General features: G+C 48.5%; 2 protein-coding genes across 2 annotated transcripts in view; one reads left to right on the plus strand and one right to left on the minus strand.

The window, feature by feature from the left end:
* LOC144160954 (protein HID1) overlaps positions 1–23,463 on the plus strand; it is a 74,371-nt gene extending 50,908 nt beyond the window's left edge. The window contains exons 14-19 of the mRNA XM_077692028.1: positions 1,601–1,703; positions 10,724–11,029; positions 14,549–14,640; positions 18,214–18,386; positions 18,464–18,622; positions 18,839–23,463. Of these exons, the coding sequence (XP_077548154.1) occupies positions 1,601–1,703; positions 10,724–11,029; positions 14,549–14,640; positions 18,214–18,386; positions 18,464–18,622; positions 18,839–18,902 (897 nt within the window). The 3' untranslated portion in view covers positions 18,903–23,463. The remainder of the gene's footprint in view (positions 1–1,600; positions 1,704–10,723; positions 11,030–14,548; positions 14,641–18,213; positions 18,387–18,463; positions 18,623–18,838) is intronic.
* LOC144160852 (uncharacterized) lies at positions 2,060–4,553 on the minus strand (the record flags this gene model as incomplete). Its single annotated transcript, XM_077691980.1, has 4 exons — positions 2,060–2,063; positions 3,461–3,834; positions 4,043–4,282; positions 4,344–4,553. Coding segments are annotated over 4 exons (828 nt in total), but the record flags the coding sequence as incomplete, so codon positions are not given.
* Positions 23,464–24,050: the final 587 nt, after the last annotated feature.

The raw sequence follows: 24,050 nt of genomic DNA on the forward strand, positions 1-24,050 counted from the left end.
TAACTCTGGCTCCATGACCCAAGTGTTGTGTAATTGGGGATTGTAATGCATTGTTTCTATGGACGTTTGCCGGGACTGCCATGATCTGTCGTAAGCAGTGGGTCGTCGTAAAAACGGGGGACGTATCATCGGGGTTCCACTGTATGAGTCAAATGTAAATGCAACGAATAGGTCTAAACATGCATGGGCAGTTGTGTTGAACGGTACGCAGCTCAAGTAAAGTGAGAATGCTGCATAGCACATCACTGAAGAACTGCCAGTTGGGCTTGTTGGTACAGATTCATGATTGCAAAAGCGCTACTTGAAAATGACGACGAAGGAAGAAACACAACGCAAAGGTGTTGTGGCACCAGTGGCACCAATGGCAAGGAACCATTCTGAGTGCCCACTTCAAACACCGAAGTTCAAGGAGCTGTAAAATTAGTTCTGAGCAGTGCATCAAGAAACCGATTCTCTCATTGCACTCCCCAGGGTTCGTGGTATTGGAAAATGTAAAGATTGCAGTCTTATGACCAACACGGTTCTGTGTATTGTTCCTCCAAAAGTGGCTAATCATCTCTGATTATCTTGGTAACCACTTGACTGACTCATAAAATAACGCGACATTTGAAATCAGTGGGGTACAAGCAGCCAGACTGACAAGTTTCACAGAGTTCACTTGGCAATTAGAGGAAGCTGTTTTTAGAGCAGTGTCCCTCCTTATTAGGCACTGGGAAAGCCCGAGAAGCTGGATGGCCCCACGGGATCCTGGAATGAGGACTCTTCTCCAGGGCTGACTGCTCTGCGAAGACGTTTATTCCTCCTCCTCCTCCTCCATAATGAGTCAAAGTCCAGTGGCTGAGGGATTGCTCATGGCAAAGCTTCGACTTCAACCATTGCGTGCAGTGGGATCGGTGTCTTGGCTGCAATGCCTTGCAAATAAGCGCCGTCAGGGCTCCAAAATGGCCGGTGACGAGTATGGTCAACATCGGCCATTTTGGTACAAAATCTCATGACGACTATATTTGTCCATGAGAGCGAAAGGGTTATTAAGCAAATTTTTTTGGGGTTGAAACACCTTAGGGGCTCGTGCTGTTGGCGTCTGCCATCGTCAAGCGACGGGAGGCGCTGACATCTCCTGTTGTAAAGTTGCCAAACGATGGTCAAAGAACCAGTGTACAATGGATAAAACCGGTTCAAAATAAACTAGCGTGATAAACATCACTACCATGGTAAATAAGCTAGCATGTCTCAGGGTACCTTGACTGTGGTAGCGCGCAAGTGCTTGTTTTAGCGTGGACGAGCTCGTCTTCGGCAGGAGCGTGCAACCCGTGTGTACGGGCTGAGCTAATCTACGGTAGGCAAAGGGTTGAAGAAATCACGTATATGTAGCGCACGCAACTCCTTAGCCGCTTTCCAGCGATTTCTCCGTGACTTCACGGAATCTAGTTTGTGCAGTGGGCAGCAGTCCCTGACCACAGCCACTGCCAGGGAGCACAACTGGGCACTTGCAGTGGGGCCTCCAGTGCCGCCTCTTCCAAAAATTGAGCACAGTGGCCCTTTTGTCTTCGTGTCCCCCTGTCGTGAAAGCTTCTCAGTGCGGGTGTTCCCCGCTGTGCAGGCGTTCAGCACCCCGTGGTTCCTGTACTCGAACCCGACCAACCACCACCTGGTGTTCTTCCTGCTGGAGATCTTCAACAACATCATACAGTACCAGTTTGACGGTGGGTGCACCCCCGACCGGCCCTTCTTCCCGGCACAACCGGGGCTTGGCTGGGCCTCTGTTCGTGCGGGCTGCTGCATGCAAGCGCCGCTTCGCACTAGTGGACAGAACGTCCTCACACGTTTTTGTCTCCTTGCCTAGCGCCACATTCAGTGGAACCCGAAAGGAAAGCGAATTACGTCTGGTGCAGTCGGAAATAAAAACTATAGTTCCGTCATACTATCTTATTTACCGTATTTACGCGATTGTAAGTTGACTCGAATGTAGGTCGACACCCCCAAAATTGCATGTCTCCAAAAAAAAAAGAAAAATGCGAGCGCTGCCTAGAAAATTGTATCACAAAGAGACGCTCTTCCATCAACTGCCAACACCCCCCATACGGCGCCTCTTGCATCAATGATCGATGCTCCCACAAGAGTCATGCACTCGTGGTACACGCAGTAGATGTTAAAAAAGAAACGCTTTTGTATAAGCACGTGGAATAACCATGCGCTGTGCATTGAGCGGGGAGAACACATTCGCTGCGAGGTGACACCCATCGAAGCAACCAGCAGCGGCCACTGCCGCGTGATACCAAAACCACGGCCCCTCGATCAAGTGCACGCAAGGTGCGGCCTGCTACGTGACGCCAAAACGGCGTCCGGGCTCTAGTTCTCTTGGCCGCCGCCGAGCGCTACCATCCGGGGAAACGCTCTCCGGAGAAAGCCTTGGAGAAGCGCTGTGACGACGGCGCCGATATGCCGATATGCTTGGCTTTGTTTGAAACGGATGAATGCAATTCGATTTTTTATAGTTGTGAGAGCTAAAGTTCATATTGCAAAAGCCTTTATATTGGCAAAGTCTCACTTGTATCTGCTAGCGCGTGCCGGAATACCCGCCTAGCCGGGTTGCTTGCGTGGCGCACGGCCGCTCGTTGCTAACCACACAAGGCGCGCACTCATCGAGCTGCTGCTGAGTTTTAATAGTCGGTCCGCAATGAGGTTGAAGCTTACTGCCACTGAAAATGGCTCATAAGGAGCCTGAAGTTACAAACATCTTTACTTCGAACTGGCATAGCGTTCCATGTGTTTACGGCGTTCGCATTCACCGGTATTTCACGCAGTATCATTTGCATTGTGTATTTATATCCGGAAAAGTGACTATGGGAGCTTTGAGACCCAGGTTCATATATATTTATATTCCCCTTAAAAGAAATCACTTGCAAGTTAAGTTGCATAACGGCCTAGTAAAAACCCGCCGCGGTGGCTCAGTGGCAAGGCGTTGCGCTGCTGAACACGAGGTCGCGGTTTCGATTCCTGGCCGCGGCGGCCGCTTTTCCGATGCAGGCGAAAAGCAAAAACGCCCGTGTTTACGAGGTTTCGGCGCACGTTAAAGGTCCCCAGGTGGTCCAAATTAATCCGGAGCCCTCCACTACGGCGCGCCTTATCGCCTGCGTTGCGTCGGCGCGTTAAACCCCACAGTCAAAGGCATTGTAAGTTTACGTGCCCATTTGTGGAATACTGTTGTTCGAAGCCAAGAAAAAAAAGTCTGAACTGGGAGTTTCATGCAGGCCTTTATTTTGTTTACAACAGCAGTTACGAAAAACGTATTTACAGTCTGAAATTCCTTCTTCAGAAAAAATAAAGCAAGAGATGAGGTCAATATAGTATTTCAAATAAGAAAACGTTTCTTCAAACACATTAATGTAATGAAAGATATTTACAATGAAAGATATTTACAAACGGAAGGAAAACCTTCCTTGAAAGAGGTTTATGAGACAGCCTCAGAAGTCGCTCTACTGTCGAGTTTATATCACCCGCCCAGTTTGCTAGCAGGGGTCGTAAGAGCTTGATTAAAAACACTTTGCAAAGCTTCTCAGTGTGGACGCTGTCACGGCTTTCGCAGATTAATTGAGGACAGCGTGTAAAGTGTGGAAGAAGTGCTGACAACATCATTTTGCACAGCTGGCTACTTCGTCTGACCTCTTCTGATTTCATCACCCGGCTTACGAAGTTGCACGTGAGCTTGCATAGCCCGACTACGTCAGTTTTAGGGTAGGTCAAGTTTCCGTTGTCCATGTGCTTGAGGAGCCCATAAATTGGTTGTGATGGATCCTCAGCCTGCAGCAAAGCTTTGCATGACCGGCAGGGCACCTAAAAACAAGAATGAGACTGTCATTAAAGCAGGCACTAGGTACTAGCACAGAGGTTTCTATCTGAACTTTAATAATGCAAGAACAAACCAGTACACCGTATCGAAAGCTAGCTACGATCACTATCTATAGATTGTTATCGCCTGTGCCACAAAAAATAAACCAAAATAAAAATGCGTTTTATGAAATATCGTCGAAACAACCCGTACCTTTTCCACACATACACGAGCAACATAACCAGCCAAGAATGCCACAGGTGCTATCTCGATGTCTGCTTCTTCAGAGAACCGGTTCACGAACTCGATCTCGCTGGCAAGTTCTCTCGTAGCAAACACCACTGGCGCTGGCAGTGGATAGGTTTCAACATTCTGAACGGCCATCCGGATGGGTGCCTTCATTTCAGAAGAAGCGGGTGCGTTACCACTTTTTGCCGCTTGCAGAATTCCAACCTGAAAAAAAAAAATATTGCTTGTTTCATAACATTATTATCGGTGAGGTTTTAAACAGTACCTTTAGCAGTTTCTCCACAGTGTAAACTGCCGTCCGGGCGTCCACTTTGTCATTGCCGCCATTAAACTGCCTAAGACAACTGAACAGTGACTCCACGGGGTCGCTGTTTAAGCCACGTGTCAGGACATAGCGGAAACTGAAAAAAAGCACAAATGCCGCACGTAAGGGTCGGTGACACTCGAAAGCAAACTGACAAGTCGGATCGTCCAAACACTAGTAAACAAACTAAGGCGTAGACAAAATATATCTTACTTGACATGATCGAGGAGAAATTCAATGAGAGCCACAGTTGACTTTGTCGTCAAAAGGGTCGCTTCATAGGTCTCCTTCGTCATTCGTTTCGACCTGTCACTGTGCATCCGGAGGTCTTCCATGTAGCACACGAAGTCAAGTTCCAGCCACGAAAGCCGTTCATCATCGGTCACAATGAAAGGTCCGTCATGCGGTCCTGAAGACTGAACTTTGCCGATGTCATGGAGAGCGTACCACTTTGCTACCATTTTCATGAAGTTGATTGTGGCAGAGCAGTTTTCAAACTCATGTGCGTCCGGATGGCTGCTTGGGTTGTCTTGAAGAAACTGGAGAGTCGCAATAACGGGTGGAGAGAATATCTGAGTAGCCCTGCAAACTTTCATCTTCTCCAAGTTGGTTGGCTCCACGTGAGCACGAGTGAGGAATCTTACTGGCTTAACCAGCAGCTCTGACTGTATTTCAAACAGTTTCTTCAGGTAGAAGCCGCCTCGAATATCTCCATTTTCGTCCATCATCTCTCGCTCAAGGAAGTTGGTGCGCAGGTTCTTTATCAGATGATTGGGATCAAACGAAAGAAAAAGTGGGTCACCCTTCCTTAAAGGGTGAGGCACAGCATGAACAAGAGTGCCATCGTCCGAAAAACGTTTGAAAAGGGCAGTATTTGTTTGGTGGTTGTCAGTTACGACTCTCGTCACGAGAAATCCCACCTCTTCGACAGCTTTCAGAACTTCCATCGTCATAGAAAACAGCTTGTCGTTCTTCAGGCATCGGGTGAAGAAATAGCCAACGGGTATCACATAGCTGGTTGACAATCCCCGTAAAACAAAGCACAACAGGCGGTTTGCCACTTGAGGTGTCGTGCTTGTGTCTCCCCCGGGGCCCATGTCAACAAGGCCAAATATTTTGTCCACTTGTCGGTCATATATAACCTTCTGTGCGATAGCCATCTCATCAATAATGAGGGAGCAATAATCTTCTTGCGCAACACACAGTTCCTTCCACTCCACACGAAGGCGCTCCTTTATCAAGGAGGTCACACCAACCTCACCGGTCGAGTTCCCCACATACTTTTGAAGTGTGGAACGACATGGTAGCTTCAAAAGACCTCTAGCGCGCAAGTGTTCATACCCCTTTTGCGAGCATGCTTTCCAAAGCACACATTCGCGCAGTATTTCTTCGCAGTAGGAGGGCTTTTGCTTGTTGAAATTGGCAACTTGGTTACTAATAAAGCGAGCAGATTTGTCGCCCTCTTTTGCAGTTTCCAAAACCTGCACGAAAGCTTGAATTGCCTTGTCGTTTTCATACGATCGAAGGCGGTCTTTCAGTTCGTCCAGTTCGCTCTGCAATCTTTGCAGGTCGTTTAATTGGCGAGATATCTTTTTTTTTAGTCGAGCCTCTGTTTTCTTGTTCTCCTCTAAGATGCGCGAGATGTCCACGGTGGTTTGGCACCCCACATCAGTTGAAAACGTACTTTCTGCGCACTTTTCTGCGAGGAAGTCAGGAGCGAGCGCTTCTATATCATTGTTATCAGGCAGGGAACCTTCGCTGGGGCTCTCTCTTGGGCAGGTACTTGCATCAAAATCAGAGTTACATTTGCGGCGTTTTCTGGGGTTCGCAGCTCCTTTCTGCATGTACTCTGGGTAGTTAGGAAACACGGTGGGTACGGCGGTCGGAAGTAAAATCCTTACCTTCGTGTTTGTCCTGTAGTCGCTTTCTAAAAAATGCCTAGAGCATACCAGCGACCAGTCACTTGGTTGCCATTTACTCCCTCTTCCTGCTAGTCCTTCGCGAGAAATATTCTTCAACCACGCCTCACGACGTTCCGTGTTGCTAGGAAACTCGTGGTACCGCACTCCGGGGTCTTTTTTGGCGTTCGCGTCGCAGAGCGGCACACAGCAGTTGCGCGGCATCGCGCCGCTTGCACGAGACTTAATGTCACTAAACGCACACAGAATAATGACTCACTGATCGCAACAATCACGTTTCACATCCGCACCACATGAGTTCGAGGGGATGTGCGCACGAACGCAAACTATGCGCTAACTGTCGTGCTCCCGTTCCCGCCGAAAGCGCGGTTCGACAGCGCGGCCGGCTCTCCGACTCGTCCCCGGACGGTAGCGCCCTCACTGAAAACAACGGCCGCAACTGTCAACTCCGCCGAGACGCGCTCGCCCATAGGCAGCGGCGCGACGCGGCAGGCCGCACCTTGCGTGCGCTTGATCGAGGGGCCGTGCCAAAACAAACAACATGACGGCTGACGGAAGCAGCCGCGTGCAATTTCCTTTTATTAGTGAGTACATTACTCGCATTCAAGAAGCATTTTGTTCGTCTCTAATAAACAAAATGAGTATCAGCGAATCCCTCGATTCAATGCACGGCACTAATGTAGCCACGATCACATCACATTGTTCAGTACACTTCCGAACGCGGTGGTGGGAGGTTAGTTTCCCTAAGTACATTGGACAAAGGGCACAGATTGGGAAAGCCAACTTTCAAAGTCGGCATCACCTTTATTTACACCAGAATGTATGCAGTGGTAAATTAATACTCTGAGCTTCGACCATAACCATGGAAACGGGGGTGCAAAGCTGTCCCCAGCTCGTAGCACTGCTGATTTCTCATTTCTCTTGCCGTTTTTAGCAGTACACGGCTCGATTTCAATTCTAGTTCGACCCCCTATCATTGGATTGTCAAATTTGAAAAAAAAGGGTCAACCTACAATCATGTAAATACAGTAAGCAACATTATCATAGTGCTCCACTTCCTGGCCCATATTTGACATCAGTATGAAAGTACCAAGAATCAGTACATTGTTGTCTGGTACAGCACTGGTGCAGCACTGGTGCAGTACATGGATGCAGTCACAGCTATGCTTGAAAGTTGGGGGATGTTCTAGAGCATGTTCCTTTTTTATCGAGGCTGGTGTGGTGACCTAATTGGGTTCAACGGCCGGTACTGAATCTTTTTGTTTGCCTCTCGAATTATTTATGGAGATTTGTTTTGATAAGAAAGCCCTTCTTGCTATTTGCGACACGCATAACAAAAGGCATAGAAGTCAGGTGCCAAGACAGAAGCTGTGTAGCCTGGCTCGTGCTAAGAAGAAAGGTGATGCAGCACAGGGCAAAGGGGGCCCTTTAGACTTATTCGTGGTACTAAAATCAGCGCCTTTACCTCCTTTTATTCGTTTCCATGAAAAAAAATTCTTCAAATGTTTTAACTACAAAACCTGGCTCATTAAAGGCATTTAATGCAGGACTGAAATTTTCTTCGGGAAACCCTCCATGCTGAGCTCAATTGCAGAGGCTGATGAAATGACTCCCATGGAATATTGAAGCTAAAATGTTCTCTTAAGAAAAGTCTTTTGCACATATTTTTCATTGACACATGAACAAAACACCCCTAACAACGCCCCAAGCTTTATTCTTTTCTGTGTACCTTGTTTGCAGATATAGAAAGGAGTGAAAGAATACCAAGGCATTCATTTTACCGGAGTGGAACCCCGATAATACGTCCACCGGTTTTACAACCCACTTCTTACAACGGATCACCGCGGTCAGGTCGCTGGTTCGATTCTCGGCCGTGGCGGCCGCTTTTCTGATGGAGGCGAAAAACAAAGACGCCCGTGTGTTGAGATTTCGGCGCACGTTAAGGGTCCCCAGGTGGTCAAAATTTATCCGGGGCCTTCCACTACGGCGCCCCTCATCGCCTGCATTGCGTCAGCACGTTAAACCCTGCAATCAAATCAATCACATCACCACAGTCCCGGCGGACTGCCCATAGAAACAATTCATCAGAAACCCCAAATATAAAATACTCGGGTGCACACAGTCTGCTTCATACGATGGACCCTGGTGGGTATGAACCGGCATTTTTCCCACCTTTTTCACCGCTTCGCAGCCTCGTCCTGACCTTCATTTCTAAAGCCCCGTTTGATGCTGCCGGATGTGCTAAGTTAAACAGTCCACGGCAGGCCCAACCACTTGGGGAACGGGCTCAAGCGGGCAGGGGGGTGGGAGCTTAACACTTCCACGGTTCCACGTGGCAGCATAATGCTGATGCGCCAACTGCGACAAGTCAAAGTCCGGCTGGCTGGCGGACCAGCAATTTGTAGCTCCCACCGATCCAACAAACGTGAAAACGCGTGCGCTGCAACTCCACGGGGATGACGGAACACCCGCTTTCCTCGCCCGCTCTATCCATGCTGCTTCCTTTCACAACGCTCTCTCTCCCCCTCTGTCTCTGCTCTCTGCCCATCAGTGTCTTTCAAAGCCGCGTTGCCGCTTCGTTCCTCATCGTCGCCTCCTACCCTCATTCATCTCACTTGGCCCTGGCAGTGTACCACTCTCGCCTTTTCCCCTCTCGATTGGCTCGGCCGCGGCGGCCTTCCCAGTTTGCCTTGCACGCGTGCGGGGCAAGGCTGGCAGGCTAGCACAGACGCCGTGATGGAGAGGGGGGCACAAAATAAACGCTTCTGTGGTGTTCTGCTTCATTGTTAACTTGGGATTTCATGTAGGAGTTTGCAAATTACGAGAGAATGCACTAGGTGTAGTTTTTTAAACAAGTTCTTAGACCACCTGTCACACGGGGCCATCTACTGGGGTGGAATTTACCCGTACCCCTTGAAAGTCGTATTATCGGGTTTCCACTGTACCATGTAATAATTGCGTCTGCTAAAAGTACATCTGACCCTGTGCCATATCAACTTTCTTCTTACCATGACCCAAGCTGCGGCAAGATGTTCTGTGTCGTGAACTCTATCTTTTCCCTCTGTTTTCGTGTCACATGTAGCAAGAAGTCCTTTCTTATTAAACCAATTTCCATAAATCATATAAAAGACAAAAAACGAGGACAGCAACCGATCTCGCTTCAGCAGCGTTCGTATGAAAGGAAGTCGGTGTACATTACTTGACCAAGCTGAAAGCATATTGTCAGTCCTTGGATTGCAACCAGTGTACCAGCCCTTGGTGTAGCAGTAATAGATTTTGTTAAAGTGGAGCATGACAATAACGTTTTGAACGTAACATGTGATGGTACTTAACGTTTTGGTTCCATTACAGGGAATTTAAATTTTTTCCTTACATGTAACTCTAATTCTTACTTTGCTTTATGTCAGACATGACTTTTATTTTCGTTTGAGGTTACTTTGGATGTAAGTTTAGTTTCCCTCTGAGGTTCTCTTCAATGAAATGCCAGACACGTATTATTTCGTGAGTGTTAAGCGGCTTTTGCGGCTGCTACGCTTTTGAATGTGTTGTTGCAGACATGGGTAGGCAGCTGGACTTCTTTAGCTAAGGACTTCAGCAGAGGCCGTAAGAAGTACATGGCTCATTAAATACACACCAGCCGAGAATCACAATGGTACCTGTGCATTTGTCCGGTCTTGACTTATACCCCTGTCACACGGCACATGTAATGTCATTCAAAGTGAATGACATTAGCTGTTAATGACAATCGGATAAGCCGTGCGGGTCTACGCAGCAAAACAAATGCAATTTAATTGGGATAGTGGTGATGATTAGCGACCTCGCAGAATGTTTTCACGCACAATATTTTTTTTTAAAACATAACAAAGGATGGTATTTTTAAAAATAAAAATAAGAAAATCACCGGTTTAGGTGACATCAGTAGACATCACAAGCTGAGACAAGTCTGCAAAAAATGTGTATTAGGGTAGCGAACGCACTGTGGATGAGATTTCCTTTTTTCTTAGTACTTGTTTGTCTTTCTTTATCTGAACAATAACACAAAGAAGAAAATATAAGTTTACTGACAGTTTCAGAAACAGTATTCTTTGGTTTATTGCTGAATTTTCTTCTCTAGTGACACTCCGCTGCTGTCGAGACTACTCATTTGGCCGCTAACAGAGGTCCGAGACCTCAGTTAGCCACCGAATGTCATTCGCCTCAAATGTCGTTCGGTATTCTCGTTAGAGCGAATGACTTTGGCTCTCAATGTCATTAGATGTGCCGCGTGACTGGCGTATTAGACTTGACAAAGAATGGACTCAAGCAGCAGAAGAGTGGTTGGAGGTGCTAGCCCGGCAGTGGACCTAACTGTTAAAGGTGATTGATCACTTGACTTGGCTTTGGCTTCGACTCTGACTTTGACTTGGCTCGTCCTCCCCACAGGCAACTCGAACCTGGTGTACACGGTGATCCGCAAGCGGCACGTGTTCCACGCGCTGGCCAACCTGCCCACGGAGCAGGGCACCATCGAGCGCTCGCTCAGCCGGCGCTCCAGGGGTGGAGGAGGGGGAGGGGGAAGTGGCGCAGGAGGGGGAAGCAACAGCAGTTCCGTGCCCAACGTCCCCACCACGCCCGGAGAGGAGCAGCCCAACGTTCCGAGCACGGCCTCGGACCCGTCGGAGCCCAAACCAGGAGCGGAGGAGACCGCTCCGGCCATCGGACTCAACGCCAGCCTGGCAGCCACACCACGTGCGCTGCTCATTCTTTGACGCCGTGCAAAATGGCGCTTGCGCGGCATTTTGTTTCCGAGACACTGCAGGCTAGGCACTACCCGTTGCACCAGTCACCATCTAGTGGTTAGCTTTAACACTGTTCCAATTGCTGATCAATTGCTGAAATGAGCTTATGGCTTCTCCCGCATAGAGACAGGGTTTGAGGCCCAGTAGGGCTGCCTTTCTTTGTGCACTTCTACCTTTTTTTTTTGTTAGTTTTTTTTTTTGAAAAAGGCTCGTGTATATCAGTTATACGCATTCTTTTCATAAATGGGGGTGTTTTAGTATCCTTTAGGTCGGTTAGGTCTGGAGAGAAACCTAGCTATCACCATGTTCAGATGAAGTTCCGCATCGCATCAGAAGTGCCCAGCGTGCAGTGATTTGGAAGTGAAATGTCACAATGTTTGACTGCCTAAAAGCAAATGCTTCTACGCAAGTTGAGAGCCATTGTCATTGTGATATTGATTATGTGCATTGATGGAAAATGACTGTGATGTCAGTCGTCATGATTGGCCAGGATGCATGCACGCTCATCATGACCCGCTGTCACAATGATTGGCAAAATTTTTTATCTCTGATTTTTCCCATTAGCCTGCTGGTCACCTTTGTTGCTTACGAATCGCACTATCTAGTTTTAAAGGCGCCATGAAGAGAAAATACGACTTTGTTTCGTTTTGAAGGAACTAGACTTCGGTTCTGCTCCATTCAAAGATGCAAAAAATTCGAAAACAGTAACAAATTATTAGCCACTATGGAGAGGAAGAGAGCAAGCTGGCAGAACTTTGCATCCATCCACGCAATGGGAGACAAAAAAAAGGAGGAGTAGATTCATGAAGTTGCTCTTCGTGAAGCATTGTGGTACTTCGATCAGTGGGTGACGGTGCGATTACACGTCTCATTTGGGATAGTGATTCTTAGACACGCATGATTCTTAGACAGGTGTTGCAATAATGCTTTCACAGCACATAAAATGTCGCAAGCAGTGGAGTGTCACATCTATCCGACCACCCACTCAGAACCTCAGTATGTAGCAAAGGCAAGGAAGACATGACAAAATGGGGAAGCAACAGGTGAACAAAATGTCTGTCGTCTCTGCTTGCTTCTTCACTTCGATGTAGCTCTCGCAGTGAACCAGGTAGCCCGAGTTCCCGCCCGTCTCCGAATCCCGAAAAATTCCCAGACAAGGCATTTTTGGAATCAAATATAGACTTGACGTCCAAATGCTGTGATGTGCTGTCCCCTGGGGGTGGGGGTGCCAAAAAAGCAGTGCAGTGGAACCCCACTGATACGTCCCCAGTCTTATGACGACCCGCTTCTTATGACGGATCACCGTGGTCCCAGCAAACTCCCCATAGAAACAGTGCATTAAAAACCCCGATGATAAGATGCTCGGGTGCACGTGGTTCGCTTCATACGGTGGACCCTGGTGGGTGTCGGGCATCAAGGGCACCCCCCGAGAGGGGAGGCATCAAAACCCCCAAAGAGGGGACGAAAAGAACAAAGGAACGGGAATTTGAAGTGCACGCCAGGAGCGCACCAATGAGCGAGCGCCAGCGCCGAAACACCGAGGCATCATGGGCAAATAGGGCAGCGCACTGGTCGGCCAACCAGAGAAGGCCGCACAGGAGACCAGTGGCGTGATGGCCATGTATGGACATGGAAAAGGCAAGAAGCCGATGAGAGCGCGCCACGAGAGAGCCCCGAGGGGATAAAAGCGGGGCGCACAAAGAGAAGAGCAAGAGGCTAGAGGCCGGGAGGCGGCAGGAGCACGTGAGCTTCCAAGGAAGGAGCCAGGGGGACGTGGCCAGGCCATCGACCATGCCATCCGAGCCTGGGTGGGAGCGGGCCAACTTCGCATTGGCACCGTCATCCTAGGCACACCACGAACCCGTGTCTTCGTGGGCCCAGCTGCAGCGGTTGGGCACCTGCGGCCAACGTCCACGCTCCGTCGACCTTCGTCTCGACAGCCCCGAAAGGCTACGTTCGAGCCGGGCCTACCTGGAACCTCCAGTGGCAGCGGCTACCAGGGGGTAGCCACCGAGGAATCCCGCCGCCCAAGGGATTACCACGCACGTCGAACGCTGGCATCAGGGACCTCCAGCGGCAGCGGCTACCAAGGGGTAGCCACAGAGGAAACAAGTCAGGGCACGCGGAGCCCACGCCGTCCAAGGAGTGACTGCATAATTTTCAGTGCGTTAACTGCACGTTAGCATTCAAGTGATGCGGTCAAATGGACCTAGAGGCCCCATTACAGACGTCCAGTCATGTCGTCACAACAGATCAGTTAGGCGGCCGCCAATCGCGCAAACAAGGTTCCATGACGTCATAAAAAAGTTGCAGGACATTGGCTAGGGGGTCGCGACTGCTTCACACGTTTTCTTTAATATCTCCGTTATTTGTTCGAAGATTGCGGTGATATTGGTATCATTGTTGTCGGGACTAAGCAGTCTTTGTAATAAACCCAACCTGTATTTTGTCTTCCTGGCTCCTTTAACAGCTGTTTGCCACTGCCTGATGTGGAAAAGTCCGCAGGCGGGCCATACCACTTGCTGGACAGGCGCAAGCAAGCAGGCGGGTACTCGCAAGCGGGAGGAGTTAACCTGTGGTGGCCCCACACGGCAGCAGGACGCCAACGTGCCAACCGCAACAAGTCAAAGTCCAGGTGGCCGGCAGACCATGGATTTGAAGCTCCCATCGAGCAGACGAGCGCGAAAACCTGTATAGATGCAACCCCACGGCGGTGACCAAACACGCGCTTTACCCGCCGCGGTGGCTCAGTGGCTAAGGCGTTGCGCTGCTGAGCACGAGGTTGCGGGTTCGATTCCCGGCCGCGGCGGCCGCTTTTCTGATGGAGGCGAAAAGCAAAAACGCCCGTGTGTACGAGATTTCGGCGCACGATAAAGATCCCCAGGTGGTCAAAATTAATCCGGAGCCCTCCACTACGGCGCGCCTCATCGCCTGCGTTGCGTCGGCGCGTTAAACCCCACAATCAAATCAAATCACGCGCTTTCCTCGCCCGCTCAATCCACATTTCTTCCTTTCACAACGCTCTCTCTCCCTCTATCTCTGCTCTCAGCTAATCAGTGTCGTTCAAAGCGGCGTTGTTTCTTTACTTGCTCCTTTCTTTGCTTGCCGCCTTTTGTCTATCGCCGTCAGGTACTGTCGTTCATTTCGCTTGGCCTTGGCACTCTCGCCTTTTCCCCTCTCAGTTTGCTCGACCACGTCGCCTTCATCTCACGCCTGTGAGGCGCTTGGCTGGCGGGCTACCTCGGACGCTGGGGAGAAGAGGGGGCACAAAATGGGCGGCTCTTCTTTCTTTTTTTTTTTTTTTATAAACTTGGGATTTTAGCTAAAGGTTCACAAATCACGCGAAAACACATTAAATGTAGTTGTTTAAATGAGTTCTTGAAAGTGGCATTATCGGGGTTCCACTGTACTAATAAGTGGTACTACTTGGTACTAGCGGTACTATTAGTGGTACTTCTTGCTCGTGCAGGCCTGGAGAAAATGACGGAGCAGGCGCACCCGGCAGCCTCTCCGACTGGGAGCACGGCCTCCAGCCCCACGGAGAAGACGGCAGGGTCAAAGGTCGGCGCTTCTCTTCTGCTGCTTTCTTCTTGCCTGAGGGGGAGGGGGGGGGGAGCAGCACGAAAACTCGGGGACTAGAGAGGGCGAAACAAGACAGAACGGACAAGCGCTGGCTTTCAATTTGTTTTTAGTAGAGAAAAACCTTCCTACACATACGCCAGAGGGGGGGTTCTAGGGTGCGAACCCACTCTGAAATGCTTTCCAGGCAGTGTGTAAGTGAGACTTAGTGCTATTTCGATAACTCATAACGATAACTCATAACCCCCTCCAAAAAACATTTCTAGCTACAGCCATGCAGACACGCATAGATTGTGCCTTGTGATGGCACATTTAGTGTTCAGCTTGGTAGGTATAAGAAAACGTGGATACATGGAGATCTTTAGTGAATGGAGCTTTAGAACATTAATAAAACGGAGTGCAGTTATTTGGGGCTGACTAGGTTTTTGACTGCATACAATATCCAGCAAGTAACAATGGTCTTTTTAGGTGGCTCAAGGATTTAAGGCAGGTGTCTCGGTCTTGTAAATGTTGTGGAGAGGTTGTTGAACATGTGTATTCGGTGGAACTTTCTAGTGCGTTTTATATAAAGATGGCTAATTTAGATTTATAGTGGAGTAATTACACCACAGGCTCCAAGTGCGGAGGAGCCGCTGTAATGGCTTCCCCAAATCTGAACACCTTTTTCAACGACGGAGCTGTAGTAAATTGAACTTTTTCGTCCGTCTGCTGAAGGTCTGGCGTCACACAGGAGTGTGAGCAGGTTCCCAGACCTGCCAATACAGGGCACAGTAGTCTCGCAGGGGCAGGTTCCTCTCCCTCCTGCAGCCGACGTTTGGCTGCCGGAGAATTTGCGTGGTGGCGATGCCGCTGCCGTTGATGGGTGAACGCCGGCGAAAGAGAACTCTGCTGTTCCAGCAGATTTCACACTGGGTGGGACTGCGTTTTGTTTTTTTCTTCCTAGCCCTCACACATGCACACATGGCTAACCTGAGACGACATAACACATGTAGTGCACAGAACTCTGGCGCCCGGTACAGGTGTTTGGCGGCAGAGTGGCGAAGGCGATGCCCATGTAACCGAGCAAGCAAACGAGACACCCAAGGCAGAAAGAAAACGGACAGGAGCGTCGGGCAGAATGTGGTGGGGAGGCTGGCATGCGCAGCTGTGGCGACGCCTCTCTCACTGCCTCCCCCTCACACTTTCGCCAGACGCTCCTCCCCTGCCCATGGCTCATTTGAACCGCGTTACATTTGCACGGGAGGTTCACACATGATTTGCAACAACATGCTCGGCAGCTGCGAAGCGCGGCGAGATAACGGCAAAGTAGCATGCGCTGCCGTGCATTCGCTGATCACGCGATCACTTCCCAAGGCACAGCAGCAAGCGCCGTGACCGGGAAAACTGGAGTTTGCGCGGTGCACAAATTTCGCATTCGGGAGTATAGTAATCATCAGCTGCTGTTTAATTTATATTATTTACAAATATTGCTGTTTTGTTGCCGGGACATCCCTGGAGTGGGTGATGAAAATACACAGAAGTAGACAACAGTGCACGCAGTTTGTGGCTAACACATGAGATTCTTCCCAAATTCTTCGGTGTTTAGTTTAAGCAAAGCACCATCAAGGTTGTTGTTCCATAGTTCCACTGTGCGTGGGAAAAAAAATAAAATTTGAAGCAGTCCAGGTGACATGTGAAGGATAAAATGCTCATAGCATCTGTGCTATGCATTGTGGCCAGTGCTAAATCAGCCAAAAGTGACGGCTCGTGAATGCTAGTCATGTTTGCAGTCTTGCACAACAAGATCACATGCTCGTGTATGGCAGCGTTCTAGTGAATGAAGTGACAGCAAATGAGCTTACAAAGTTGGCGAAAAGTCTCAGTCGCAACAGGTAAAAGGGTCTTGAAAGGCATTTTGGACACACTAAACGAACAAGCACAGTCGTTAGGTTGGGTGGTCAACTTCATCTGCGCCAAGTGTACCTTCTTTACATGCAGCGGAAAGCTCACACTGCCATTGCAAAGTTTGCCGCGCCTTTCCCACCTTTTCCTGCGTGCTTTTAGGCACCGCCATTTTCATGTACGCCACTGATCCTGCCATGTGCGTCATGCAGCAGAGATCCTGCTATTGGACGGCTTTTTTCTCACACTTGCGGCGAAAAAAGGTGTCGTCTGGCCAGCATCGGAGCGTTGCGGCGGCACCTTTGGTTAATTAGCACTTCCTGCGGCACGTTTACACGTGTGCAGGTTCTCTGCCGTTTTCAAATGCCATTTTGACATGCCGCCGGCAGGAATTACCGCAAGACCGCAAAACAAGGCCTGCACCAATGGGGCAGTATGTAAGTCAGCACTTTTCGAATCAACAGTACGCGAGCACTAAGTGAAAGAAAACAAGACACGTATGAACCTCCCCGTGCGTCTCGAAGAGCATGTCGTCTCAATGTGCCGCCGATGGTAGCCATCGCAATGTGTAGCCAGCAGAGCACATAACCGGAAATGGCTGGAGACGCCACCTTTGAGAAGTGAAGCATCATGGGAGGGGACGCTCGTGTGCTGTCAACAGTGTCAACAGCGAGGACAAACAATGCTGAGAAGTGGAGAAAACGCGACATGGCAACAATGGGCAATTTTCTATTTACAATTTCTCAGCTAATACTCATTGCTTTAATAAGACTCTTGAAGAAGGTGCTTTCTAGTACATCGCATTATTTCGTTATGTGTGCATCCATGTATCAGCGGACGATTTTTTTCAGGACCCCTTTAACCATACTGCCTTTTTTTGTACAAATTCCAGCCTAATTTTACCTTGCTGAAGATGAGGAGACCAAACCACTGAGGCATACTTGAGCATCACTCTCACCAAAGACTTGTACGCTGTTAACTTGCACTTTTTTGTGGAATTTTTTTTAATCTAAAATTTTCTGTAGAGCTTGGCAACTAATCTGAACTACATGTTTGCTTCATTAAAGTTCAAATGGATGTGTAAAATATTGAAATTCACTCACACAAGTTAGGGTGCATCTATTGTAGTTCTATGTGAAACATAGAGGCTGTTTTTTATTAAAGAAAGTCATAGCTACAGCTTTCTTGTAATTTACGGGCATGTGCCGCCTGTAACTCCTTTGGGAAAATAGCGAGAATACATTGTCAAGCACTGACTGGTCTTGAGTTTTGGTGATAGAGTTATACAACAAGCAATCATCAGCATACAAACCTGGTGGTGGTGGTGGTTGTGGTTTGCAGTGGAAAGAAAAAGTCTACAAATGTTCCAGAGATAACTTGTACAGCAGCATTGATAAATGTAATAAATAAGAGAGGCCCGAGCACAGAGCCTTGTGGTTCGCCGGACAGGGTTTCCAAACTGAATGACTGCACCTGGCTGAAAGCAATGAATTCAGATTGCAACCACAAATGATCTGCAATCTAACCAAGTCCTTCAGAAAGGCACTCAGGTTGAGGAGGTAGTTTTTGATGGCACACGTTGTGAAATGCTTTCGAGTAGTCTGTGTAAATCGCACCAGTCTGATGCCCCTGGGCCGCAGCAGCTACAAGTGAGGCCGCTGCACCCCCTTGCAGGCATCCAAGGGCGGTGGTTCCCTGACGCGTGGGGCCAGCGGGGATGCCCCGGAGGAGTGGCGTGGGCCGACGGCCGAGTGGGTGTCCTCGTGGAAGCAGAAGCTGCCCCTGCAGACCATCATGCGCCTCCTGCAGGTGCTCGTCCCCCAGGTGGAGAAGATCTGCATCGACAAGTGAGCCCGAGCGTCTCCGCTGTTCCCCCCAACGTCCCCTCAACGTCCCCCCTACGTCCCTCTCACGACGTACTCAGGGGCCTGACGGACGAGAGCGAGATCCTGCGCTTCCTGCAGCACGGCACCCTGGTGGGCCTGCTGCCCGTACCCCACCCGATCCTCATCCGCAAGTACCAGTCCAATGCAGGCACCACCATGTGGTTCCGCACCTACATGTGGGGGCTCATCTATCTCAGGTGCGTTCCTCTGGGTCGCTCTCTCTCTGCGATTGTGCTGTGGCTGCGGCAGCCTTGTTAACAACTGGTTGGCATGCCAGCGGTCGCCTCGTTCCGTTTCTTCCCTCTGTCCTGATTTGTGTACTGCGCCGTAAATGTTCAGGTCCTTCAGCTCTGCTCTCAGAGTTACACAGATGTGCAAAGCTCCATCTTTCCTTCTTTTTCTGCCTGTGCCAGGAACGTGGACCCCCCCATCTGGTACGACACGGAGGTGCGGCTCTTTGAGATCCAGCGACTCTAGTCACCACCACCACCACCCTCCCTGCCTCGACGCATTCCGTAGTGCAGTGAGCCGAGCCCATTCGGGGCTCTGTGCGAGGGAGCCCCCACACAGCTCTGACGGGCGTCCAGCCAGCACCGAGCGCTTCTTCTCACTGGCACCGCGAGGTGGCACCACTTGCGCCAACAGGGGTGCTCATTTCACCAAGTCTGGAGGCTGCACCGGTGCTCGCTGAAGTGGCAGCGACCCCACACTTGCAGCATGACACTGCGGTGTCCTTTGAGGAAAAACAGAGTGCACTCTGAAGCGTGTGCCTCCAGTGCTGGACTCAAACTGGAGAACTGTTCTGTATCTCTCCATTTTTTCTGTTCGTCCTTGGGGGAAAGCGCTTTGAAATTCTGAACACTGGAGTTGGCCAGCAACGCGGGTATTAGCCTTGTACAGCTTTCAGGCCCTGGCTTTTGGGTTTTGCTTTTTAAGTCATGCGCCACTTGAAAAAACTGAATTTCAGTCACAAAACTGGATTGTGACTGATGAATGCCGCTCTGCTGTTCTGGTTTGAGGTGCAATGTTGCAACTTGACTCAAACAGCGCTTTTGCAGTGAATATGTTCTCTTCGTGCAAAATATCGTCTTCGCACAGTTCAGTTATAACATGAGAAATGACTTTGGGCTGTGCCAAGAAAAGAAATAAATTGGTACCGTGTATGTAATGCAAGTAAACCAAACCAAAAAAGAATACCTTTATTCGTTGGGTGTAGGAAACCTGTCAGCTCCGAAAAAAATGCTGTGCTCATCATGTGCCTCCTCTGTTTGTAATATTGGCCAGGCTGCCTATGAGTGCTTCTATCCATCGACATTTTTCTTTTGCCCATGGAATTCCTATCTCGAGAAAACTCCTGGACTGCCCACAAACCACCCAGAACTATTCTGCCCTGGCGAATGGAGGAAACCTCGCATCTTTGACAGTGCCACCCACAAAAGCATTTTCTGCCCCGCACGCATCCAGAAGGCATTTCCAGCACATCCATTCATGCGTTATTGGCTCATTCTCTTCCACTCGCCTACCAGTGTCAGAAAAGTTTCCCAGCCCGTCAGTCGTCAGAACTACTTTCTTTGTGATCAGGGCGTTGTATTCAGCTCGTCGCATGCCATCTGTTCTGCGGAAGATCTGGAGTTGTGAACATTCAAATTCCACTAACAAGCCACACAACACCTCGAAAACAACAAAACCATACGAAAGGGTTCGTCTTTAGGGATATCAACTATATTCTTCTGAAGCCATCTATTAGTTCAAGACCGCCAGCACAGTACTAAAAATATGGGACGGCCTGCCTATGCATTTCAAAATGCCTCGGTCAACATAGAGGCGATTCGATTGCAACATCAAATTATAAAAGAAAAATTAAGAAGAAAAAAGATGTGTTGCACATAAAATGCATTACAAAGGCATTCTCTCATATCGGCTGGCCTGTAATGGCTTCTGTGGTTACCAACAACAGGGAAATAACAACAAAAGCTTGCCTTGTAATTTATTTTACATGGTATTTTTTCAAACTGCTGCCACTGCAGGCTATACAGTAAAACCTCGGTACAAGAGACACTCAAGGGACCCAAGAGACGTGTCTCTTGTAGCCAAGGTCTCTTGTATGTGATGTTGCTAACATGGGGAACAGAGGAAAACCAACAAAAACCGTTCTCATTCAAATGTCTCTTATAACCAAGTGTCTCTTGTAACAGTGTCTCTTGTAACGAGGTCTTACTATGACAGCAGTAGCGACGCTCCTCAAAAGGGCCTCAGGAAGGCCCTTAGAACATGTTCAGAGAGTGCACCTATGTGTTAGATTGTGGCCATGGAGCATGTAAGCGAGGCGGGTTCTATTCCTGGCCACAGCGGCCACTTTTGAGCTGGATAGAAGTGAAAACGCTCACGTGTCAAGATTTTCACGCATGCTTAAAAGGAGTACGGTCGCCAAATTTTCATGTTCCCTTTTTATTGCTTCTGTGGGTGCTTATGGCCTGGAAAACCCGAAACAGCAGTTCATATGCCTGATAATTAATTGCACAGAATGGCCTGAAAACTGCCAGTTTCGGTTTCCATCACTCCCATTGCGGGGGGCGCGTATGAGAGAACCACGCCGTAATTTCACCTCTTTGTGCGGACGTCTAAACACGGCAGAGGCCGGTGGAGGTGGTGTTCCGACAGCCCTGATGCCGGAGCTGACCGGCCGAGATGTGCAAAGGCGTTTAGGCCCACTATTGTGGCAGATATTGGATGGCCGCTTTCAATAACGCTCCTGATGGCGACTTCTGTTGCGATTGTAGGCTATAATATCAGCTCCTTTCCCGCGTGTGGAACTTCGTTTTTGGCAGGAACGTTTTTCTGTAAAGCAGTTTTTTCTGGGCTACGTACATCAGTTCGTGGGCGCGTGTGAAGTGACGTCACGAGTTTCTGCCGAACGTCGGAGGCTTGTGACTACGTCACCTTCTTCACCGTATCGTGGAGTATTGTCATGCTGACGTACATTTTCCACGCCACTCCACATGTTCCGTCGGCACTATAAACGACATCAAATTAAAGTATGTTCCACGAGTCGCAGGCCGTTCGTAGCTTAGCTAGGGCATTCAGTTGAGTGAGGGAAGCAAACTGCGTAATAACATAGCCCAAAAAATTGGTGTCACTACCCCTGCCCAGGTGGTAAAAAATCATCCGGAGCATTCCAGTACGGTGCACCTCATAGCTGAGCCCCAGCTCTGGAGCGTTAGGAGGGACTCGCCTGTGAACATTCCTATAGGACTTGCTCCTTGGTGACCCACGGGCTTAAAAACCATCATGCATCAGTAGGAAGAGTTTTGCAGATCCATAAAAATTCTCCAAACAGCCTATTTTACTTATTTCGGAAATATGTCACCACTTTACTTGAAATAAACAAACGAAACTCTCGCTCGCTAGACCGCTAGTGCCGTCCAGTGGAAGCTTGATAAGCCAAAAGGTGTTTCCTGTTCAATTCTACTCCAGTAAAGAAATGATATATTTCTAAAAGAAGCAAACTAGGCCATTCGGAACATTTTCACGTATCTGTGAGAAAGTTTGCATCCATACACGGTTCTTTTTAAGCCTGTGCGCCGTGAATGATTGAGTGCCATGTGAACGTTATCAGGCGAGTCCCCCTTAAACTTCAAAAGTTTGAAACATCTGAGGAAAATTACCATGCAAGCAGCTTGAAAGTCGCTTGAAAAACTGTTGAGGTTTCGTGCACTCCCCATTGGCAGATGCGTTGTTGGAAAGACTGTTGGGCCACTTTTGACCGGCTCCATTTTAGTTGGGAAAATGTAGAAGTAACTGCTTTGAGAACAGCAACAAAAGCAAAGCAGATATTGAGAAAATCCGTATGCACCTTCCACTCCACTGACCCGATTACAGCTTTCACGGTGTGTCGAGGAACACAGAGAAGGATGGCTTTCTTGGCCCCTTGAATGCTCGGCCTAAAATATGGTTGGCTGCTTATCTTCATGTAGAGACCATGCCTGGGGCTCCTATCATGGAAATGCCAACAATGCCTTCTTGGTCATTGCGAGGGACAAATGCTGGCGTGTATGATACTTGAATGCGGGGGGACGATTTATTATCCCCCTTAAATGCAGGGAACAGCTACTGAGTAAAGCTGCAGAGCTTTCTTAGAAATTTTCCAGTTCTGGTCGGATTTGAAGCCCAGGACAACCGCCTACCTAGGGCTGTCATTTGAACTCATGCACAAAAATTCTCTCCATGGTCTCAACGCAGCTTCGACTCATAAAAACTGCGTATTTCTTTCAGTTTGAGAATTCCTGGGCCTTTCGCATGCAGACAAAAACAACAGTTATGTTAAGATTATTTATATTACTTTAGGATAATGGTAGCATTGCATTGCTCTGTTAACAGTTGCTTCCATTCTTTGTGTATCGTCGAAGCCCATTGACACATCTTCAAGCTGTTCAGGCGTAAACCAGGCAAGGATTTACGCGAAAAACTTATCAAGAGTTTACGGAAGCAGTGCAGCATGCCTGGTATGGGTCGGAAGAGATGAATATTTGCTTCTTTTTCAACTGATTTGGAGCTGCCTGTGACAGATGCGTTTGAGAAACAAAACAGCGCGAATGTTAAGAAACCCACTTCTTTCCCATATGTGATAAAAGCTTGCAGCGTGCAGGAAAATAAAAAAGTTTCCAGCCAGAATAATTTGCTTTGCATTGCATTTATATCACGCAAACAAAACTTTTCCGGATTTTTTTTCCCTTTATTTAGCAACTTTTTTTAAGAGTGCATGTTTGGGTTTACACAGGAACACTGTATATTTACACACTTGTACATTTTTTGTTCTTGTTATAGAATCTCTGCTGTTCCAAATCTATACGCTTGCGCATTGCGACCCGTTTTTGTCACGGCCTGGTCACGCAATGCTAGTGCTTGGTTATGACTTCGGGAGGCAGTTGGCAGTTCTGTGTGTTCTGTTGCTGTATGCTTTTTTGTGGTGCCAATGATGACGATGACATAGATATAATATAATTACTTTGCGATTCCAATAAACGACGTCTCGTTTCAACTCGCAAGTGTTGCTTGGTTTCGTAGGCTTCCCAGATTCAGCGCAAGAGGGGGAACACAACCTCTTCGAGGCCTTTTCTGCTGCGAGTGATTCAGAATTGGTAACAGAAAGGAACCTGTGAAATTTCGATTAATTTTAATCTCTGATGCAGTGGCAATGATTTTTATACAAGGAAATGTATCATGTAGACCTATGGTACAGAAACGGTAGTGCTGATGTCACGTGGTAAGTAAACATTGGCAGGGCACGGTGGATTTTGAATATTATTCGACACCGTTCAATTGAGGCACATGGCATTTGGTTCAAATGCATCGAATGACAGCTGAGCATGGGTATTAGCCGCTGAGTTTCGGTGACGGGTGGCTGTCAATTTAGCACCTATTTTGTTGAACGTAATGAAGTGAATTAGTGATTTAAGCTGAAAGCTCTCGTAAAACAAGAAGAGTGACCACCGGCACAGGTGGTGTCAAACCAAATGGTGCCAAAAGAGAACATATACGCGACAAAAATCGGTTGTCTGTCCCTCTAAAACCTGAAAAAATACCCTATTTATTTTGCTACAGGTTGTCTGCTCTTTTTCATGAATA

The sequence above is a fragment of the Haemaphysalis longicornis genome, unplaced genomic scaffold (assembly GCF_048455015.1).
Source record: "Haemaphysalis longicornis isolate Haplotype H1 unplaced genomic scaffold, Haemaphysalis longicornis Haplotype H1 scaffold_11, whole genome shotgun sequence".
In the NCBI taxonomy this organism is placed as follows: Eukaryota; Metazoa; Arthropoda; class Arachnida; order Ixodida; family Ixodidae; genus Haemaphysalis; species Haemaphysalis longicornis.